Here is a 22,625-nt window from a genome sequence, read left to right as displayed (position 1 = left end):
TTAGCCGGCTAACTCCAATATTCAAAGTTAGCTGAATGGCTTAGCTGGCTAAGTCTGGTCAGGGCAAAGAGCAGTCCTTCTGAATATATCTCCAGAGATAGTCACACATTTATATGGCTAACTTTGCTATCTGGACTGTGTTTGAATATGGACCTCTAAGTTTCTATTATAATTACAAGATATTATAGTGCCTGAGTTTTCAACACATATTAGATCTTATATATCTGTATTCTTGGTTAACTAAAAAAAGAGAGCGAACAATCTTACCAGTATCGCATTTGAATTTATTCTTACAGTCAAACTCCTCTAGGTTGCAAAGCTTTGATGGAATACAACTGCGAGAATCTACCAGCTGCTCAGTACAGTCTTGCCCCCCAAACTGAGAGGGGCGCAGCAGCGAGCGGACGCGATACTGAAAAACAAAGCAGGGACATGCCTGAAGTGCCTTGCAGAGATAAGAACAGCTATGACATGTTTGTTAATGTCTATTATACATCTAATCCCAGTTATGGAGACTTTGGGCACTCACAAAGATTCTAGATTAACCCAGAAAAACATGGAAAGTTATAAAAAAGGGAGCAATTAGTTAAATTCTTTTTTAATATATTCTTTATTTTATCTTAAATCTGAACTGTAGTATCATACTGTGAGAATAAAACCATTGTATGGAAAATGACATAATGATGCAGTTTATTTTTTTGACTGTAATATATATATTTTTTATTTTATTGTATTTATTTCAAAGTTTTCATGACTCTGTAAACTAGGGTGCATTATAATAAATTAGTTAGAGGTACAATGATTCCATACTAATGAGAACTTACAATCTAACAAGGTAATTTTCAAAGGAAAATGTAAATGTAGCATATTATTATAGCAATTTTCAAAAGCCCATTTATCTGCATTAAGTGCACTTAATGTGGTTAAAACCTATTGACAATTCAATAGCATATATTGTAGCAATTTTCAAAAGCCTTTAAAGCTCCCACATTAAAGTGCACTTAACGTGGGAGTAATCCAGGACTTCAGGGCAAGACAGAGCAGATCTTCTGCCTGTACCAGCTAGGTACAGGCAGAAGCTAGGTACAAGGGCTCAACCTGCAGATTGAGCCCTTGGGTTCTGATGGCCAGCAAAACTAGGCTGTGGCTGGAGTTAAAGTGCAGGCTGTGCAGGACTGAAGGCTGAGGTTGAGCAGGACTGGAGGCTGAGGCTGAGCAAGGCTGAAGATTGAAACAAGACTGGGGTCAGAGACAAGGGCTGGATAAAAGGACATGACTAGACCAGAAAGGAACATGACCAGACAAGATGGACGAGGACAGGACTAGACAAATGAGAACACGGAATACAGATGCCCAAGGGCAGCAGGCTAGATAAAGGGCCAAAAAAGGTTCACAAGGCAAGACTAAGGAGAAGGCCTGAGACCCCACTAGGCAAGGCTAGAGCAGAAGACCATAAGGGAAGGCAAGGTTGGACAGAGTCAGAAGGCCTGGAGGCCACTACTTAATACACGGAAGAATAGGACCAAACAGGGAGCTGAGTAGACATGATGACAAGGCATTGGACTTTGCAAGAGGCAGGGTTAAATAGACTGGGCCCTGCTGAGTCATGGGATCATGGAGATTCTGACTAGAGCGAGAGCGGGTATGGATCCAAGGGGATCTCTGGTGGCAGGGAACATGCATAACAGGCAGAATCCTAACATCTGTGCTTTGAATGAAATATTCAAATTGGACTGCAGTGGGTCATTAACCAGTTCATCTCTTTCATTTAATCTTATTCAGAGATAGCAAAAGAAAAAACAATCAAAACCAATATTTCTTTTCATAGATGAGGTGCAGGAATTGACAGGGCGGAATTGGTTTGGCATGGCACATGTTTTGCAAACTGCAAATAATGAAAGAAAAATAGAAATGCATGGCTAAGGCAATTGTTGATTTAGAGTACTGCTTAGTAGGGATATGCAGAAGGAAAAAATTCATTTCGATTAGTTTTTTATTTCGCTAGGACCCAAATTCATTGCATTAGTTTCACAGGGGGAAAAACCAATTCGTTGATTAGTTTTATTTGTTTTTCGTTTTCCCATTAAAGTCAATGGGGGAAGTATTTGCAGACTATTTTTGGCTGCAGAATTGGGGTTTTCTTATCAATTCTGATGAAACTTCTGGGGAGCAATCATCAGAACGAGAAAAGAGCTCCAAGGTACAGACTGTGGCAAAATGGCACCAAAGTGGCATGAATAGCCTAAGGCTCTGTAAAGGGGCAAAGGGGTACCAGGAGTAGCAAGAGTGCTTTAACAGAGGTGCAATGCAAAGCAGCAGCGAGAGTGTCAAAAACACAACACAGCTTCAAAAGAGAGCACCGATAACAGTTGCATGAACCCTCGAAGGCAGCATGACAGGCAAAGTGGCAAGACAAGTGGCATCAATATCTTACAGCACAATGAAGGGGGAATATAGCAAGCAGAAAGAGTGTCAGAAAAAACCACAAGGCGCCGATAAAGGGACAAAGCAGCAGAAAGACTAGCATCAACACACTGAGGAACCAAGATAGTGGCAAGAATACCACAAGGAGAAGAGTGAGTAGTCTGGTGTAGGGCAGCAAGGCAGAGTGGCAGAAAGTTGATAGAGGAAAGACAGGCTGGCAGAGCTGAGGTAGTCAGGTCCCTATGGTTTTGATAGGGGCCAGACAGGCTGGCCCCGGGGAGAGTTCCCTTTCCTTTGTGCAGGAAAGGGCTCCCTAGAATGGGTTCACCCCAAGAGTGGGGTGTTTCCGTTGGCATCTATGAGCTCTCGCAGGTCTTTTAAAATCTGGAGGACATAGTAGATATACAAACGAGAATTTTGAAGGCCGAGACGGAGGAGGTTTCCATGTGAAGAGCGGTTCAACATGGGTCAGCAGGTGTTAAGAGATAGGCTGGCTACACCCGGGGAGAGTTCCCTTTCCTTTGTGCAGGAAAGGGCTCCCTGAAATGGGTTGGCCCCTAGAGTAGAGCATGAGCCTTCAAAGCGTGGTGAGTCGACGTGGAGGAGATTTCCATGTGAACAGCGGTTTTGGTTCAACATAGGCCATCGGGTACTAAGAGATAGGCTGGCTACACCCGGGGAGAGTTCTCTTTCCTTTGCGCAGGAAAGGGCTTCCTGAAATGGATTGGACCCTAAAGTGGAGCTCGAGCCTTCAAAGCATGGCGAGTCGATGTGGATGAGGTGTCCATGTGAACAGCAGTTCTGGTTCAACATGGGTAAACGGGTACTAAGAGATAGGCTGGCTACACCCAGGGAGAGTTCCCTTACCTTTGCACAGGAAAGGGCTCCCTAGAATGGGTTGGCCCCTAGAGTGGAGCACGAGCCTTCCAAGCGTGGTGAGTCGACATGGAGGAGGTTTCCATGTGAACAGCGTTTCAACATGGGTCGGCAGGCGTTAAGGAATAGGCTGGCTACACCCGGGGAGAGTTCCCTTTCCTTTCCACAGGAAAGGGATCCCTAGAATGGGTTGGCCCCTAGAGTGGAGCACAAGACTTTGAAGCATGGTGAGTCGACGTGGAGGAGGTTTCCAAGTGAACAGCGGTTCTGGATCAACATGGGTTAACGGGTACTAAGAGTTAGACTGGCTACACCCGGGGAGAGTTTCCTTTCCTTTGCGCATGAAAGGGCTCCTTAAAATGGGTTGGCCCCTAGAGTGGAGCATGAGCTTTCAAAGCATGATGAGTCGACATGGAGGAGGTTTCCATGTGAACAGCGTTTCAACATGGGTCGGCAGGCATTAAGAGATAGTCTGGCTACACCCGGGCACCTAAGAAAGATTTTGGCACCTAAGAAAGATTTAGGGAAAATGGCCCATATTATGAAGTTCATGAAAACTATTGAGCATATGAAATATGCAAGCTCCAAACATCTTAAGTCAGCTTTTTATGTTCTTACATTCCAAATGTTGCAAAACAGGAAAAAGAATATTCTGTAAAGAAGTGATGCGCAAATACATGAAACTGAAATTAGAAATACTAGAACTAAACTCAGACAGGCACAGTGTTTGAGGTCAGGCCCTTGTAGTGACATAAGAGATGAACAGTGGACAGACAGGCACAGCATTTGAGGTGAGGCCCTTGTAGTGTCATAAGGGCTGGACATTGGACAGACAGGCACAGCGGTTGAGGTCAGGTACATGTGCTGATTTTATCTGGAGCATATGAGGCAGTTGGAGCTGCTGCAAGGCTTTATATTGCTTTTATTCATCTTGCCATTTGTTGTTATTTTCTAGGGATGTGAATCGTTTTTCAACGATTAAAATTATCGTCCGATAATTTTAATATCGTCTTAAATCGTTATAGAACACAATACAATAGAAATTCTAACGATTTATCGTTAAAAATCGTTAAATCGTGTTAGTGCGCACTAACTCCAGTTAGTGCACACTAACAGAAAATGATACAAATTGACACTTTCCAGGTCAGTAAAGGTCAGTTAGGAATGAATATGTATTCCTATTGGCTGGCTGCCCTCTTATCTATTGATATTACCAAGGTTCCCACTGAGGTGATGGTTGAGGGGATGGGAAATGGAAATTCAGGAACACTAACAGAAAATGATACAATTTATTGACACTTTCCAGGTCAGTTAGGAATGAATATGTATTCCTATTGGCTGGCTGCCCTCTTATCTATTGATGTTACCAAGGTTCCAACTGAGGTGATGGTTGGGGGGATGGGAAATGGAAACTGTTGGTAGTTGACAAAAAAAGTAATGTGATCAGTAATATGACTAGACCTTGTGCCCTATTCCTGATACCAGGGGTGTTGTGATCTTCCTGCACTCAGTGCCCTAACCCTGATACCAGGGGTGTTGTGATCTTCCTGCACACAGTGCCCTAACCCTGACACCAGGGGTGTTGTGATCTTCCTGCACACAGTGCCCTATCCCTATTAATACCAGGAGTGTTGTGATCTTCCTGCACACAGTGCCCTAACCCTGATACCAGGGGTGTTGTGATCTTCCTGCACACAGTGCCCTAACCCTGATACCAGGGGTGTTGTGATCTTCCTGCATGAGGTGCCCTATCCCGCCTGCATTACTAGTGAGAGGCTGGCTTCACAGACAGGGGGAAGCTGCCTGACCCTCACTCCTGACTTCCCCCTTGTCCCAGCCAGTGAATGGTGTGTGGGTGAGGGGGAGGGGGGAGGATGGTGAAGTCTGAGACAGCTCCCTCCCTGCATTACTAGTGAGAGGCTGGCTTCAGAGACAGGGGGGAGCTGCCTGACCCTCACTCCTCCCCTCCCCCATGTCCCAGCCAGTGAATGGTGTGTGGGTGAGGGGGGGGGGGAGGATGGTGAAGGCTGAGACAGCTCCCTCCCTGCATTACTAGTGAGAGGCTGGCTTCACAGACAGGAGGGAGCTGCCTGACCCTCACTCCTCTGGGGTGTTGTGATCTTCCTGCACACAGTGCCCTATCCCTGATACCAGGGGTGTTGTGATCTTCCTGCATGCAGTGCCCTATCTCTATTAATACCAGGAGTGTTGTGATCTTCCTGCACACAGTGCTCTAGCCCTAATACCAGGGGTGTTGTGATCTTCCTGCACACAGTGCCCTAACCCTGACACCAGGGGTGTTGTGATCTTCCTGCACACAGTGCCCTAACCCTGATACCAGGGGTGATGTGATCTTCCTGCATGAGGTGCCCTATCCCGCCTGCATTACTAGTGAGAGGCTGGCTTCACAGACAGGGGGGAGCTGCCTGACCCTCACTCCTCTGGGGTGTTGTGATCTTCCTGCACACAGTGCCCTATCCCTGATACCAGGGGTGTTGTGATCTTCCTGCACACAGTGCCCTATCCCTGATACCAGGGGTGTTGTGATCTTCCTGCATGCAGTGCCCTATCTCTATTAATACCAGGAGTGTTGTGATCTTCCTGCACACAGTGCTCTAGCCCTAATACCAGGGGTGTTGTGATCTTCCTGCACACAGTGCCCTAACCCTGACACCAGGGGTGTTGTGATCTTCCTGCACACAGTGCCCTATCCCTATTAATACCAGGAGTGTTGTGATCTTCCTGCACACAGTGCCCTAACCCTGATACCAGGGGTGTTGTGATCTTCCTGCACACAGTGCCCTAACCCTGATACCAGGGGTGTTGTGATCTTCCTGCATGAGGTGCCCTATCCCGCCTGCATTACTAGTGAGAGGCTGGCTTCACAGACAGGGGGGAGCTGCCTGACCCTCACTCCTGACTTCCCCCATGTCCCAGCCAGTGAATGGTGTGTGGGTGAGGGAGGGGGGGGGAGGATGGTGAAGTCTGAGACAGCTCCCTCCCTGCATTACTAGTGAGAGGCTGGCTTCACAGACAGGGGGGAGCTTCCTGACCCTCACTCCTCCCCTCCCCCATGTCCCAGCCAGTGAATGGTGTGCGGGTGAGGGGGGGGAGGATGGTGAGGCTGAAACAGCTCCTTCCCTGCATTACTAGTGAGAGGCTGGCTTCACAGACAGGGGGGAGCTGCCTGACCCTCACTCCTCCCCTCCCCCATGTCCCAGCCAGTGAATGGTGTGTTGGTGAGGGGGGGGGGGGGGGAGGATGGTGAAGGCTGAGACAGCTCCCTCCCTGCATTACTAGTGAGAGGCTGGCTTCACAGACAGGGGGGAGCTGCCTGACCCTCACTCCTCTGGGGTGTTGTGATCTTCCTGCACACAGTGCTCTAGCCCTAATACCAGGGGTGTTGTGATCTTCCTGCACACAGTGCCCTATTCCTGATACCAGGAGTGTTGTGATCTTCCTGCACACAGTGCTCTAGCCCTAATACCAGGGGTGTTGTGATCTTCCTGCACACAGTGCCCTAACCCTGACACCAGGGGTGTTGTGATCTTCCTGCACACAGTGCCCTATCCCTATTAATACCAGGAGTGTTGTGATCTTCCTGCACACAGTGCCCTAACCCTGATACCAGGGGTGTTGTGATCTTCCTGCACACAGTGCCCTAACCCTGATACCAGGGGTGTTGTGATCTTCCTGCATGAGGTGCCCTATCCCGCCTGCATTACTAGTGAGAGGCTGGCTTCACAGACAGGGGGGAGCTGCCTGACCCTCACTCCTGACTTCCCCCATGTCCCAGCCAGTGAATGGTGTGTGGGTGAGGGAGGGGGGGGGAGGATGGTGAAGTCTGAGACAGCTCCCTCCCTGCATTACTAGTGAGAGGCTGGCTTCACAGACAGGGGGGAGCTTCCTGACCCTCACTCCTCCCCTCCCCCATGTCCCAGCCAGTGAATGGTGTGCGGGTGAGGGGGGGGAGGATGGTGAGGCTGAAACAGCTCCTTCCCTGCATTACTAGTGAGAGGCTGGCTTCACAGACAGGGGGGAGCTGCCTGACCCTCACTCCTCCCCTCCCCCATGTCCCAGCCAGTGAATGGTGTGTTGGTGAGGGGGGGGGGGGGGGGAGGATGGTGAAGGCTGAGACAGCTCCCTCCCTGCATTACTAGTGAGAGGCTGGCTTCACAGACAGGGGGGAGCTGCCTGACCCTCACTCCTCTGGGGTGTTGTGATCTTCCTGCACACAGTGCTCTAGCCCTAATACCAGGGGTGTTGTGATCTTCCTGCACACAGTGCCCTATTCCTGATACCAGGAGTGTTGTGATCTTCCTGCACGCAGTGCCCTATCCCTGATACCGGGATGTGTGCAAGAAGATCACAACACCCCTGGTATTAGGGATAGGACACTGTATGCAGGAAGATCACACCCCCGGTATCAGGGATATGGCACTGAGTGCAGGAAGATCACAACACTCCCGGTATCAGGGATATGGCACTGCATGCAGGAAGATCACAACACCCCCGGTATCAGGAATAGGGCACTGTGTGCAGGAAGATCACAACACTCCTGGTATTAATAGGGATAGGGCACCGTGTGCAGGAAGATCACAACACTCCTGGTATTAATAGGGATAGGGCACTGTGTGCAGGAAGATCACAACACCCCTGGTGTCAGGGTTAGGGCACTGTGTGCAGGAAGATCACAACACTCCTGGTATTAATAGGGATAGGGCACTGTGTGCAGGAAGATCACAACACTCCTGGTATTAATAGGGATAGGGCACTGTGTGCAGGAAGATCACAACACTCCTGGTATTAATAGGGATAGGGCACTGTGTGCAGGAAGATCACAACACCCCTGGTGTCAGGGTTAGGGCACTGTGTGCAGGAAGATCACAACACTCCTGGTATTAATAGGGATAGGGCACTGTGTGCAGGAAGATCACAACACCCCTGGTATCATGGTTAGGGCACTGGTGCAGGAAGATCACAACACTCCTGGTATTAATAGGGATAGGGCACTGTGTGCAGGAAGATCACAACACTCCTGGTATTAATAGGGATAGGGCATTGTGTGCAGGAAGATCACAACACTCCTGGTATTAATAGGGATAGGGCATTGTGTGCAGGAAGATCACAACACCCCTGGTGCCAGGGTTAGGGCACTGTGTGCAGGAAGATCACAACACCCCTGGTATCAGGGTTAGGGCACAAGTTCTAGTCACATTGACTGATCACATTACTTTTTTTGTCAAGCTACCAACTGTTTCCATTTCCCATCCCCCATATACTGTCAGTGGGAACCTTGGTAACATGAATAAATAAGAGGGCAGCCAATAGGAATACATATTCATTCCTAAACTGACCTTAACTGACCTGAAAAGTGTCAAATTGTATCATTTTCAGTTAGTGCGCACTAACTGGGAGTTAGTGCGCACTAATCGGAAAAAACGATTTTTAACGATTTTTTAACTAAAAAATCGTGCCAAACACGATTTTCTTCTCCTGACAAACGATTTCAATCGTTAAGACGATAGGGCACACAATTCACATCCCTATTATTTTGTATGTTTTTGTGGATCCTTGGGTGCTGTGGAGATGACCACGCCCACGAGGAGGAGCCCCGTGAGGAGCTACAGCACTGAGCTAGACTTAGATACACAAATACCAGTATTGAACTCTTTTATTATACAGCTTGAAGTAGCCACCAGGTGGCAGTTGTGAGTTGTAGTCTCAGGGACCTCGGCAGAGGGAGCCCTTCTCTCCTTGATGACGAGTCTGCTCACTTCTGTGAGTCTCCTGGTGCCTTGGGTTTCTGGTTCCTTCTTCTACTTGAACAATTCTTCGGTGTGTGACTTCAGACTGGCAAGCGGTGATTCTTCGGTGTGTGACTTCGAACTGGCAAGCGGCGACTCTCTGGTACTCGACCTCGGACTACTTTGACGGACCGTCTACCTTCAAGGGCCCACCTAAGTCCCAGTGGCCTGGGTCCCTATGGGTTCCTCCCGGGGGGGGGGGGGGGGGACCGCGGGCTTCCAGTGCAAAGATCCAGCTGGCCCTTGCACCGATTCCGCACCTCTTCAACCTCTCAAAGGTCCACCTAAGTCCCAGTGGCCCGGGTCCCTACGGGCTCCTCCTGGGGGGACCGTGGGTTTCCAGCGGCGAAGAACCGGCCAGCTCCTACTTCGATTCTGCCTCGCCACCCAACAGAAACCCAAGGAGCCATCTCCTCAGGTGGTACCAACTCTCCCTCGGCCCAAGTGTTCACATCTCTCCAGGTCATAACAGCAGTGCCTTGATGTACACTAGAACTGAGACCGCTGTAAGTGCACACCCCAAACTTTTAACTACAAAAGAGGCATACAGGGGATTTGCCTTAAAAGAGCACTGCTGTCCCAATATAAGTCTGGAAAACTGCCCACAGATGCACGGTGCAGTGCCTTGATGTACACTGCAACTGAGATCGCTGTATGTGCACACACCAAACTTTTAACTATAAAAGAGGCCTACTGGGGATTTGGCTTAAAAGAGCATTGCTGTTCCAATATATGTGAGTCTGGAAACTGCCCATAGATGCATGGTGCAGTGCCTTGATATACACTAGAACTGAGCCCGCTGTAAGTGCACACACCAAACGTTTAACTACAAAAGAGGCCTATGGGGGATTTGGCTTAAAAGAGCACTGCTGTCCCAATATATGCGAGTCTAGAAAACTGCCCACATATACACGGTACAGTGCCTTGATGTACACTGCAACGGAGACCGCTGTATGTGCACACACCAAACTTTTAACTACAAAAGAGGCCTACTGGAGATTTGGCTTAAAAGAGCACTGCTATCCCAATATATGTGAGTCCGGAAAATTGCCCACAGATGCAGTGCAGTGCCTTGATGTACACTACAACTGAGACTGCTCTGTGTGCACAAAAAAATGAAACAGCAGAGAAAAGACTTGACTGGAAGCCTGAGCAAGCACAATTCCTAGTGATGCTGCTTCTTGTTTGAAAATACCAACTCACACTATCTCCCAACCACACCCTGCCTGTGCCTGTAGCAACCTACCCCAGGGTGCTAAGATAAGCAGTAAAATGCCACTGCTGGCAGCTTGTCTCAGTGAGAGAGACAGAGAGACCTTCTGAGTTCAATTAAAAAAAAGTGAGGTAAAAAAAAGCCTGGTTGGCACTGCAGCAAAAGGGAACAAATATCTTTTTCAATGGAAAATTCTATCAAAGTAGCTAGCAATTGAATACAGATTTGAGACACTCAGACTAGCTCTGAGTAAATCCACCTCCCCGGACAACCCCCGCAAAGAAAGAGCATGGGACGCTGCGTGCTTAAGGTATAAATAGTACAGCGTCATCAGGAATAGCGTTACAGAGCACTGAGTGAGAGCGGCGATTGGCTGCATTAGAAAAATGCTTAGCTCTGATAGGTTGCATTCTCGTCTCCTTGCCAATCTGTCTGACCCACTCTATGACAGGGCTGTGAGTTCACTTATGACTCACAGGAAAGGGCTGGTTTTTGCTATGGATACTCCCACATGGCCTTCTCCTATTTCAAACGGCTGCTAAGAAATCACTGCGAACCAAAAGAATGAAACTAATATGCAATGTTTTATTCATGGGGGATCCCCATGCATTTCGCAAACCCACGAATCAAACGAACAGGGACTTGTGCATTGCAGATTGCACATTCGTTGAAAATGAATGCACATCTCTTCTGCTTAGCGAAGGCATGCATGTTTGTAGAAGCAGGTATGGTGAATGAATGCTTCTCTGTCTTTGTCTTTTATCTTTCTTTTATTTTTATCTGAACCATAAATATCTTGGGAGGTACATGTGTTTTACTCTTTGAGTTTAGTGAGATTTGTAGACTAGCAGGTCTAGAATGGAAAAAGCACTGAAAGCAGATGAAAGAATAATCTTTTGTAGCATATTCTGACAGTTAACTTCAGTGTCATTGGGAGCCGAGGTAATATATAAACAACTTGCATTGGGAAAATTTCTTCACATAATATATGTACTGTATAAATTCTTTAGGTCTTACTTGCTTTCTTATACAGGGGTCACAGTCTGACCAGGCCCCAAAGTCCCCGAGTTGACAGTTGATAGGACAGGCCTGCTCATTACATGCTTGTGATTCAAAGTTTGTGCATATTTTGTCACAATGGTTTTTCCAGTAGTAGTCATCAAATCTTATTTGTCTGAAATGAAAAACGAAAGCATTGATAGTGATTAATGCAATAATCCTAAACTATTGTGTTATTTACCAGGTACGGTGATTTGTGTCCGTAGCCAATATACAAGAGCAAATTGTCAAAAATGTCACGGACTTGAAGCAGTGATATTCTGTCTTTGCCATCCATGAGGCACTCTTGCAGATAGCTGAATATCAAAGCTAACTTCTTTTTTTAATTTGTTCACTGAGAAAGCCAGATCAAGAAAAACACCTGGTTTTCAACTGGGTCCTGGGGGCAGAGGAATGCAAAATGAGTTGCCCAAAGTCATGCAAATTGTCCATTGCAGAGGGAGATCTGAAACTCATTCCCCAGACTTGCAGATCGGTCCTCTAACACTTTTAGTAACTCCCCCATCTCTTGCTTTTAATTTTAAAATATGTATATTAACTACATTTAATTTTGGAATGTATAGTGTAAAAATTGTGTGGGGTAAAAGAGTCAGAACCAAGGCTCCTGAAGATTCACATGTGGTTCCTGAGCTAGAAGAGGTGAATCACTGACAAGAGAAATGAAAGAAAGAAAGAAAAATGTGTTTTCTGTCAGGAATCTATTGCTAAGGAAATAATTGGCTATTTTCATTGGGTCTTATTCAACCATCATGGAGCAATATTTCTGTGTTGCCTAGTCAGAGTGAATGAAAAATTCCTCCTCTTTTTTCTTCAGGGATAAAACCTCTATTATAGATTTGCCAAACAATCATACATGCCAAACATAAATCAGACAGGATATTAATCTTTGAAAGCACCTCACAGGGGGTTGCAGGCTCCTATCCTTTCTGGGAATGTTTTGTTAACTCTATTAAAATTATTTCAGCTTGTTTTAAACGGTTTCAGTTATAGCAATCTATATTATTATTTTAAGCAAAAAAAAAAGCACACACTGTTAACAGGATTATTTACTAGTTTAAGGTTTATTTATTTCATGCCTGCCATCAGGATATCAAAGCATGGTAGAAAAATACACATACATACATCAGCAATATATAATCTATCCAAACATAAATAAAATATATAATCAATCAATGAAAAAAAATAACAATAATTTTATTTATTTATTTAGACCTGGATTTTCTAAGGTTGCAAATCCTGCGGTAATGGGGAGCGGGAGGGGGGGGGGGGTGGGCTGGCTTTCGCACCTGATAGTGCCATCGTAAAAGGTGATGCTATTGGGCGCGAAACTGGCGGCGAAAAGGGTCCTTTCCTTTTCACCATCAGCAAAGTCGTTGTGGTGTCCGCCCCAACTCCTCCCCTCCGCCCCGACTCCACCCCAATTTAGCTATCACACTCGAAAAGTCCCTTTTCACATGCGAAAGCTTTGGAAAATGACCCCCTTAGTCATTTTATACACCATTCTTCCAAATAAAGTAAACAATTTTGTAAATAATGGTTTACAAAAATAATACCAAATACCAAAGTCCAAATTTTATATAATCTGAGGACCAAATATTACAACCAAACCACAATATGTCACTCAGTAGTATATATACTCAAATAATCTACCGCTCAAGTACACTTTTGTTATTTATTTTATTTTATATTTTTTATTTTTTGTTTAATTTTTGTAGGACCTTCAAATATTCAGAATGTCCACAACATGCTGTGTGTTTCTCACAAGTCCTATTTTATTTTAATACATCATTTCCTTTCTTCTTAAAAATCTGAAAATTTAAACATAACTTCAAAAACTTTTTCAAATTTTATTGAAGGTTCTTTTTTTTTTATTTTTGAAACTTTTACATTTTACAAGCAAGTCAAACAAACTTACTTTACAGGAAAATAGAAATGCTTTGTGACTTATATAAAGAAATTGAAACAGAAAAAATCTAATATCACATTATGATCATAACATATCTTGTGACAAAAACATTCCCCTTTCTGAAATCTGAAATAAACTTGGGGGCCCTTAAATACTGGAAGAAATCAAGGAAATCACCAAAGAAATTAGCTTTACGTAGACTAAGAGCCATCTTACTAATTGTGACCCAACTAAGGCTTTTCTCCAGAAGTAACAATTACTCTTCTTGCATTCAAGAAGGATTTTAGTTGTTCAGGATAAAAGAAAATATAACATTCTTTTGGTGTTTTTACTACACATTTGCAAGGATATTTAAGTATATATGAGAAACCAAGAGCAATAACTTGAGGTCTCATGGTTAGAAAACCCCGTCTCTTATCTTGGGTTGAGGGCGCAAAATCAGGAAAGATAAGTATCTTAGATCCTTTAAATTGAAGATCAATATTTTTAAAGTAACTTTTCATAATATCTGTAATGTCTTTCTCAATTATAAAGGAAACTAACAATGTGGCACATTCATAGTGTTCAAGTGTTGAATCTTCCAAAAATCTAGTTAAATTACCTTTATCTAATTCCAATGACTGATTTTGTTGTATTGCTCTGTTTCTAGCAGATATAGGTAAAAAATACAATTTATTAATTGATGGCATTTCACCTTCTTTGAATTTCAACACCTCCTTTAAATATTTTGTCAAAGTTATATAAGGTTGTTCCCCAATGATTTTGGGAAAATTTAGGAATCTTAAATTCATATGCCTTGAATGATTTTCTAAAAATTCCAACCTTCTTGTTACTACATTTAAGAACATAAGAAACTGCCATGCTGGGTCAGACCAAGGGTCCATCAAGCCCAGCATCCTGTTTCCAACAGTGGCCAATCCAGGCCATAAGAACCTGGCAAGTACCCAAAAACTAAGTCTATTCCATGTAACCATTGCTAATGGCAGTGGCTATTCTCTAAGTGAACTTAATAGCAGGTAATGGACTTCTCCTCCAAGAACTTATCCAATCCTTTTTTAAACACAGCTATACTAACTGCACGAACCACATTCTCTGGCAACAAATTCCAGAGTTTAATTGTGCGTTGAGTAAAAAAGAACTTTCTCCGATTAGTTTTAAATGTGCCCCATGCTAACTTCATGGAGTGTCCCCTAGTCCTTCTACTATCCGAAAGAGTAAATAACCGATTCACATCTACCCATTCTAGACCTCTCATGATTTTAAACACCTCTATCATATCCCCCCTCAGTCGTTTCTTCTCCAAGCTGAAAAGTCCTAACCTCTTTAGTCTTTCCTCATAGGGGAGTTGTTCCATTCCCCTTATCATTTTGGTAGCCCTTCTCTGTACCTTCTCCATCGCAATTATATCTTTTTTGAGATGCGGCGACCAGAATTGTACACAGTATTCAAGGTGCGGTCTCACCATGGAGCGATACAGAGGCATTATGACATTTTCCGTTTTATTCATCATTCCTTTTCTAATAATTCCCAACATTCTGTTTGCTTTTTTGACTGCCGCAGCACACTGAACCGTTGATTTCAATGTGTTATCCACTATGACGCCTAGATCTCTTTCTTGGGTTGTAGCACCTAATATGGAACCCAACATCGTGTAATTATAGCATGGGTTGTTTTTCCCTATATGCATCACCTTGCACTTATCCACATTAAATTTCATCTGCCATTTGGATGCCCAATTTTCCAGTCTCACAAGGTCTTCCTGCAATTTATCACAATCTGCTTGTGATTTAACTACTCTGAACAATTTTGTGTCATCTGCAAATTTGATTATCTCACTCGTCGTATTTCTTTCCAGATCATTTATAAATATATTGAACAGTAAGGGTCCCAATACAGATCCCTGAGGCACTCCACTGTCCACTCCCTTCCACTGAGAAAATTGCCCATTTAATCCTACTCTCTGTTTCCTGTCTTTTAGCCAGTTTGCAATCCACGAAAGGATTTAAGTCCTTTATAATTTTGACATTACACTCTTGAAATTTCCCGGACTCATTCTCCACTTTCTCTAGTCTCAGTTTCATTTCTTTTATCTGTGTATCGAAAACAACCAATTTATGTTCCACAGCGTCTAAATTTTCTTGAAAATCTCCAATTGACTTCACCAGAGCAGCCATTATTTCCCAAATTGTTTCCAAAGTTATTTTGTCTGGCCTTTCTGGCATCTGAAAACGGGGTCTGGAAAAAGACTCACCCGTTCTCGGCACAGGAGATAGTCCCGCCAGCAGCCCTTCCCGTTCGAGACCACTCGACACTCCTCCAAGCCCTTCTGCCTCCCTCTCCGAGGTCGGGGTAGACACCGGGATCGCCGTGGTAAAACCTTGGCTACTTGCTGTTTCAGGGCCCATTGAGAGTAGCTTCGGGGTGTCGCTGCCTTCCGCCCTCTGGCCGCCTCCTGACTGAGTCGCCTCGACCGCATCACGGACCTGCGACTCAGCTGCCTGAGGGCTCTCGGGAAGTGGAGTTAATTCGGGTTTCCGTTGGTCAGGGGGAGAAAGAGTAACCTCTCCAGGCAGAATCATCGCTTCCTCAGTGAAAACTGCAGCGGAGCCTTCTTCTCCCGTATCTATGGTTCTACCAGGTACGTAGGATGTGATAAGACGTTGAGTTGTCATAACTTCGGATTCAGAAGGGAAAATCCAAAGTTTTCCTTTCCTTTTAGCGGGCATTGTTGCAGAAATCTTTGAAGGAATCAGAGCTCAGCGTCTACGTGACTGGCTACGCCGCCATCTTGCCCCTCGAAGGTTCTTTTAATAACGCCGTCACTGTTACTTTTAACAAAGTCAATCTATTTTTTTCATGAAGATATGAAAACGGCACTTATCTTATTCTTCAGTTCTCTTGCCCTGACCTGGAACCAAGTTTCAAAAACTGCCTCAGGGGGTCTCCTTTTCTTTTTTCAACATTCTTCTTCACCTTTTGAAATTTTGGACTGCTCAGTTAAACTTTTTACCGCGGTATTTCCATGCCGTTCAAATACAAAAATAATATTCATAGCTATTCATCAGCAGGTAATGACAGGTTAAATGGTAAGAATTCATCAACAAGGATTAACATCTATCATATGAAGTTTTCTGCTACATATTAGCTAAAGATCTAGAGCAGAAGATGTGAAGTATAGAAAATAAATTAATATAACAAATTTTGCAGTTTGTTCAGTGTGAGGAGCTTTTTTTACAATCTCTCTTTACATTTATTCTTCATGTTTCAATTAGTATATCTTGTCCTTCTTGTTATAGTCAATCTCTACATTCTGTTGTTTTAAGTTAGGTTGTAACATTTTTGAAAAGCCAGTTTTTAGCTCACATTTAAATCTCTTTCTATCTGGCATCAGATGTAACATCTCAGGCAGGGAATTCTAAACTTTTGGCCCGGCTATGGAGAACATTCAATCTCTAATTTGTGTCAGGTGTGTGCTCCGTATTGTGGGGGCATTCAGTAGCCCTTTATTTTAGATCTGAGTGTTCGCTGCAGTGCATGTGGTTGTAATGTCACACCTATTACTTGAATGAATGATTTTGAAAATTATTGTTAATACTTTAAAGTAGATTCAGGATTGTATTGGCAGTCAGTGTAGTGAAATCAGCGAGGGTGAAATGTGACCAAATTTCCTAGCTCCTAATAGAAGTCTTGCTGAGGCATTTTGAAGTAGTTGTAATGGTTTTAAGAGATTTGTGGGAAGTAGTTTAAGGCTAGGATTTATCAAAATGTGATAGCAAAAGGGGTGTGTTTTATGCTAATATACAGTTTATCACAATTTGTGCTAATTACCTATGTGAAGAACTAAGTTAGTGCAAATTGCCATACCTGTTGTATGTCCTGCATTCAACCACTAGGGGACCATTGTTGAGAGAGAGAGAGAGAGAGAGAGAGCACCTACCCATAATGTCCTCTCCCTAGATAGGTATTTGTATCCCTATGGGTGGCCCACCTAGTAACTTGAGGTGTGGTTTAGGTATTAGTGTGGGGGGTTAGGGGCCACTTTGACATTCAACGTGAGACGTACGAACAGAACAGTGATCTCTTGTGAAGATTTGATGACCTAAGGAGTGAGGAAACTCACTCCAAGATGATATTTGTGCAAGGTTCTCTCAACCTAGCTTGATGGACTCTCTACCTGGGCTGAAGCCTGAATGAACCAAGTCCAGGCAATAAGCTTGAGAGGCGTCAAGGTACAGGCTTGAGTCAGGACTGGCGGCAATTTGGAGGTGGTGGGAAGCAAGACTGAGGTCTGAACATGAAGATAGATGATGTAGTCACACAATATGAAGGTCTGGATCCGGGGATAAACAATAGCATAGTCAGACGAAGCAGAGGTCTGGGTCTGGAGATAGGCAATAGCGTAGTCATGCGAAGCAGAGGTCTGGGTCTGGAGATAGGCAATAATAGCGTAGTCAGGCGAAGTAGAGTCAAAGTCAGTGTAAGCAATCCGATGAATGGAACAAGGCAGGAACAAGGAGTCAGGAACCAGGAACAATGAGGAGCAGGAATGCAGAGACGAATCTCTAGGAGGCAATGAGTACTCGACCAGCGAGGGGACCTGTTGCAAAGGCAAAGCTAGAGAGTGGAGCCTGCGCTTAAATACAGTAGCTCTGCTGACGTTATCATCCGGGGCTGCGGCTAAGTTCCCGCCGCGGTCCCTACTTAAACAACAATGAAGTGCGCGAGTGTGCCTAGGGAGGGGTGTGGCGCTGAGAAGGAGCATCTCTCCGCGGGCCATGTGGAGAGGCCTGATGAGAAGCAATGGACGTGGTGGCTGGACTAGGGTCGCTGGGAACTTCAGCGGGGTCGGAGGCATCGGGGGAGGTGTGAAAAAAAAATTTTGAAATAGGCCCGCTGCTTGCGGGTTGAAAACTGGATGCTCAATTTTGCCGGTGTCTGGTTGCCGAACCTGTGGCTGTCAGCGGGCTCGGGAACCGATGCCGGTAAAATTGAGCGTCAGCTGTCAAACCTGCTGACAGCCGCCGCTCCTGTCCGAAAAGAGGTACTAGGGATGAGCTAGTGTCCCTAGCGCCTCTTTTTACCGCCAGCCCTAATTTAAATAAATTAACTTACTGTTACTTTATCTAGTATGACTAATCTTCCTCTCTGGTCAACTAATTATAATTCTCTTTTGTAGTGAATGGTTTGTGATACCAACTATTTGTGTTTTACTCCTCTTTATAATTTATACCCATAAAGTTTCCTCTGTTTCTTTTCTTTTACCTTCACTAAGGATGGATTGAAATTCAGGCTTGGTTATAGAGGCAGACCTTCTTCCTTTTTCCTATGCATATATTCTTTTTTGGAATAAAACCAATTTTCTATATTTACTATGCTGTGCCTTTCATGTCATTAATGTCATTCATCTGTGGCTGCTATTAGTTCTAGCCCTCCAGTTTTATATGTCATGCTGAAGATGTATATGGTTGTCGGTGGCAACTTGATATAAATAAGACAAGTAAAAAAAATACTTATTTCTGAACAGTAACACAGATTAAGATATTTCACACTTACCTACTTCGACTCTGAGTTCCATAGTTGCAAGTCTTGGAACATCCTGACCAGGAGCTCCATGGATAATGTTCACAGTAACATGCATGAGTTGGAGCAAATGCAGTACTCAGCAGAACGAAGAAGCCAAAACAAGAAATAGGTTCCATAGACTAAAGTGAACTGATGAGAGATTATAATGATTAGTGCCATCATTACACTGAAATATTTTGCATGAAAGTTGTGGCATTTATGCAACCCACACAAATTGTGTTATGGACAGTTCATTAGCAGAAAGAATTGTGCTATGAAATTCTCTACTTTAACAGAATATGTAAAAAGGAATAAAAAATGGTAGATTATACACAGAGGGGCAGATATTCAGCTGCAGAGCGGCTAGTTAAGTTACCGGGATACATCTCGCCAGCTAACTTACAGGTCGATACAGTAACGTGCGGTTAAAGATTCCCCGTCTGTAACGTGCTGGGAGCGCACAATACAGACGAGTAAGGCGATCCAGCGATACAGTCTCCAGTTTCACGCGTCCTTAGCGCTTCCTAAAATAGACACATAACCCTTTCCGCACGCAGCATGTATATGATGTGTAAATGAACGAATTAGCTGTATAATGAAGGAATTAGCTATTCCCCTCCGATACTGTAACGGGCGCTGATATTATCTCCTTAGTAACCCGCTGTTTTGCCGCGGCCTTAACGTGTTAGTTTACCGCCTCCCCCTAGTAGGTGTTAGGACTGTGAGTCTAGTAACAAATCCATCGACACCGCTTAAGATACTCAAAAACAATAAAACACAATAAAAAAAAAGCGATACAGAGATGATCGAGAAAATGTAATGCTGTGGGACACATAAAACCTGTCAGAAAAAAAAATAAAAATTTTTAAATACCTGTCGGAGGGCTGCGTGGGTCCAGGCGGCCGGCGGGATCCGGGGGGCGGGTGGTTGCGTGTTAAATCTAGGCCGCGGGCGGGTGGGCGCCTGTTCCAGGCGGCGGCGGGGGCGGGTGGACGCGCGTTAGTTTCAGACGGTCGGCAGCGGGTGGTCGCGTGTTAAATCTAGGCCGGGTCGCACAGACGCGCATTCATCCAGGCGGAGGAGCCTGCCGGTGGGGGCTGCCTCTGGCAGCCCCCACCGGCAGTGAATGAATGCGCGCCTGTGCGACCCCTGCGATTCGGCGCTCAAGGCGTGACGTCACGATGCCCGACGTCACGGCATGTGACTGCCTTGAGCGCCAAATCGCAGGGGCCGCACAGGCGTGCATTCATTCACTGCCGGTGGGGGCTGCCAGAGGCAGCCCCCACCGGCAGTGAATGAATGCAGGCTCCTCCACCTGGATGAATGCGCGTCTGTGCGACCCGGCCTAGATTTAACACGCGACCACCCACCGCCGGCCGTCTGAAACTAACGCGCGTCCACCCGCCCCCGCCGCCGCCGCCTGGAACAGGCGCCCACCCGCCCGCGGCCTAGATTTAACACGCGACCACCCGCCCCCCGGATCCCGCCTCCCGCCGGCCGCCTGGACCCACGCGACCCTCCGACAGGTATTTAAAAATTTTGTTTTTTACACTTCCTGGTGCCTGTCATTTCAAATGTCATTTGAAATGACATTTGAAATGACAGGTACCAGCGCACCCAGGTTACTGTATAGGCGCTGTATTAAGCGCCTGTACAGTAAAATGGGTTGCGCGGGCATAACCCTTCCCTAACGCTTCACAGCCGCGGCATGCATTTGCATGCAATTAGAAGAGAGTATCAGGCGCTAGGTCAAGAGAACTGTGCATGCGGGGAGGAAGGGTGCGCCTGACACTGCCGCACTGTTTCTACCGCGGCCTTACAGTATCGAGCTGTTAAGTGGGATATTCAACAGCAGGCCATGCTAAAGTTAGCCAGATATGTATATCTGGCTAATTTTAGATCAGCCCTATGGTGCAGCCACAGTTAGCTGGATAGGTTAACCATCTAATTTCACTCCTTCCTAGAATGCCTACCTCCTGCCCGAGGAACACCCTCAACTTAACTGGCTAAATTCTAGCTGAATAACTCATTATCCAGCTAGAATTTAGGAGGATAAGTCATTTAATATCGCAGCTAAGCCATTTCGATGGATAAGAGAGAGAACGTTCTCCATTGCTGTTCCACGGTTCTGGAATTCCTTACCTGCAGAGCTAAGGCTACTGACAAATACTAAGACCTTTAGAGCAGGACAAGACAATTATTTAAGTTGGCTTTTGCTTGACCTTGGTGTTCTCTTTGAAAATGCTTGAGCTGGTTTGATGAACAGTTTAAATGTATGATTTTTCTATTTGTATTATATTCCTTTTATTTGGTTTTAGTTATGTATGTTTTATTGTAAATCACCTAGAGTCTTGCACATTTGGTGATTAAGAAAATTTTTAATAAACTGTAAACTGTAAATGGCTTTTGAATATCGGCCTCACAGTGCTTGATTGAAGGATTTTACATAGGATAAGCAGCATGGAATATATTGATCTGTTAGGATCCTTCCAGGTACTTGTGACCTTAATTATACTGGGCTTGATGGACCTCTGATCTAACCAAGTATGGCAAATCTTCTTATGATGCTTTGTTTAGTATAAAGGTTTGAATCAGTTGATAGGATATCCTCTTTTGTTGTTTTTACCACTAACATAGTAATGAAATTATTGAAAGTGAAGTGCTTGATAGCATTTACTCCAAAAATTGGTACCTAGTTATGTATGGAAGACAGGTTCGATCTCAGGTTCATGCTTCAAGTCAGTCTATTATTCTCTTCTGATTTATAATACAATATTTTCAAGGTATAAGAAGAATTCTTGACAACATAACAGTGGACAAATGTGCATTTGTTTGTACCAGAGCAGATCAGCTTTTCTTTGTGGGTTTTCTCACTTTAAGAATGAAAATAATATCACTCCTAACAAAAATAGCAAATCTCATGCAGTCATTATTTCTATACAGAATAGCACTAAAAATATTTTCAGATTTACATCTAAGTATCTTTGGTATTTCTTCACTTACATGTAGATTCATACACAAACATTTGAGAACATTTTCAGACTTTATTAAAATTCTTGGGAATATTATCTGCTACTGTCATGTCTTTTTAATAGACCTAAACTAGTTAATTACTACTATTTTCTTTTATAGAGTCTTACTGTGGACGCAAAATGAGAGCCTGTGAGCAAAATGCTAGCAGATGGAGACAGTATAAATAGAGTCCCAGAGTTAAATCTTTTTTCCTTAGGCCAATTACAAGATTTAAAATCTGTTAGGCTATGTCAAACTAAATTATACAATGAAACAGAGTCAAGAACAGCAGCTACGTACAAAATAAAGAAGAAAGCTTACTTTGTTTTCCACAGGTAGAAATAAGGAATTCTAACACCAGTAGACCTTGTTAGCTGAGTTACTGGAACAAGAGAGTCTGTAAACATTCCACTGCCAGTCCAGAGGTTTTGTTTGAACTGGGTAATGATTTTGTAATACTGAATTTGTCCAAACTCTGCATCCTAAAATGGTCATGTGTGCAACTCCATTCGGGGAATTCACATGAGAGTAGGTTTGCCTCAATATTTAATGTTTCCATCCTATACATATCCATCTCCTCTTTTTTTCTTTTATTGTCTCTTCTTCATTGATTCTTATTCATGTTTTTCAGTCTCTTACATATATTTCTATATTATTTTCATTTAAACATTTTCTGGAGTATTGTTTTCTTTGAAAATTGCTACAATATATGCGGATTTTATCCGCATTAAGGGAGTCATTTTCTAAAGCCTTATCGCACATGAAA

General features: G+C 44.3%; 1 protein-coding gene across 2 annotated transcripts in view; it reads right to left on the bottom strand.

Moving 5' to 3' along the window:
- The window catches only part of C6 (complement C6), a 171,274-nt gene extending 149,005 nt beyond the window's left edge, over positions 1-22,269 (bottom strand). For both annotated transcript variants that reach the window (XM_029578119.1, XM_029578128.1), the window contains exons 1-4: positions 22,181-22,269; positions 18,839-18,997; positions 11,338-11,494; positions 268-412 (exon numbers count right to left, since the gene is read on the bottom strand). In XM_029578119.1, coding sequence (XP_029433979.1) covers positions 268-412; positions 11,338-11,494; positions 18,839-18,984 — 448 coding nt within the window. In that variant the 5' untranslated portion in view covers positions 18,985-18,997; positions 22,181-22,269. The remainder of the gene's footprint in view (positions 1-267; positions 413-11,337; positions 11,495-18,838; positions 18,998-22,180) is intronic.
- Between the last annotated feature and the right edge of the window lie 356 nt (positions 22,270-22,625).

This window comes from Rhinatrema bivittatum, chromosome 1, assembly GCF_901001135.1.
Source record: "Rhinatrema bivittatum chromosome 1, aRhiBiv1.1, whole genome shotgun sequence".
NCBI lineage: Eukaryota > Metazoa > Chordata > Amphibia > Gymnophiona > Rhinatrematidae > Rhinatrema > Rhinatrema bivittatum.
This window is presented reverse-complemented; position numbering and strand designations above follow the sequence as displayed.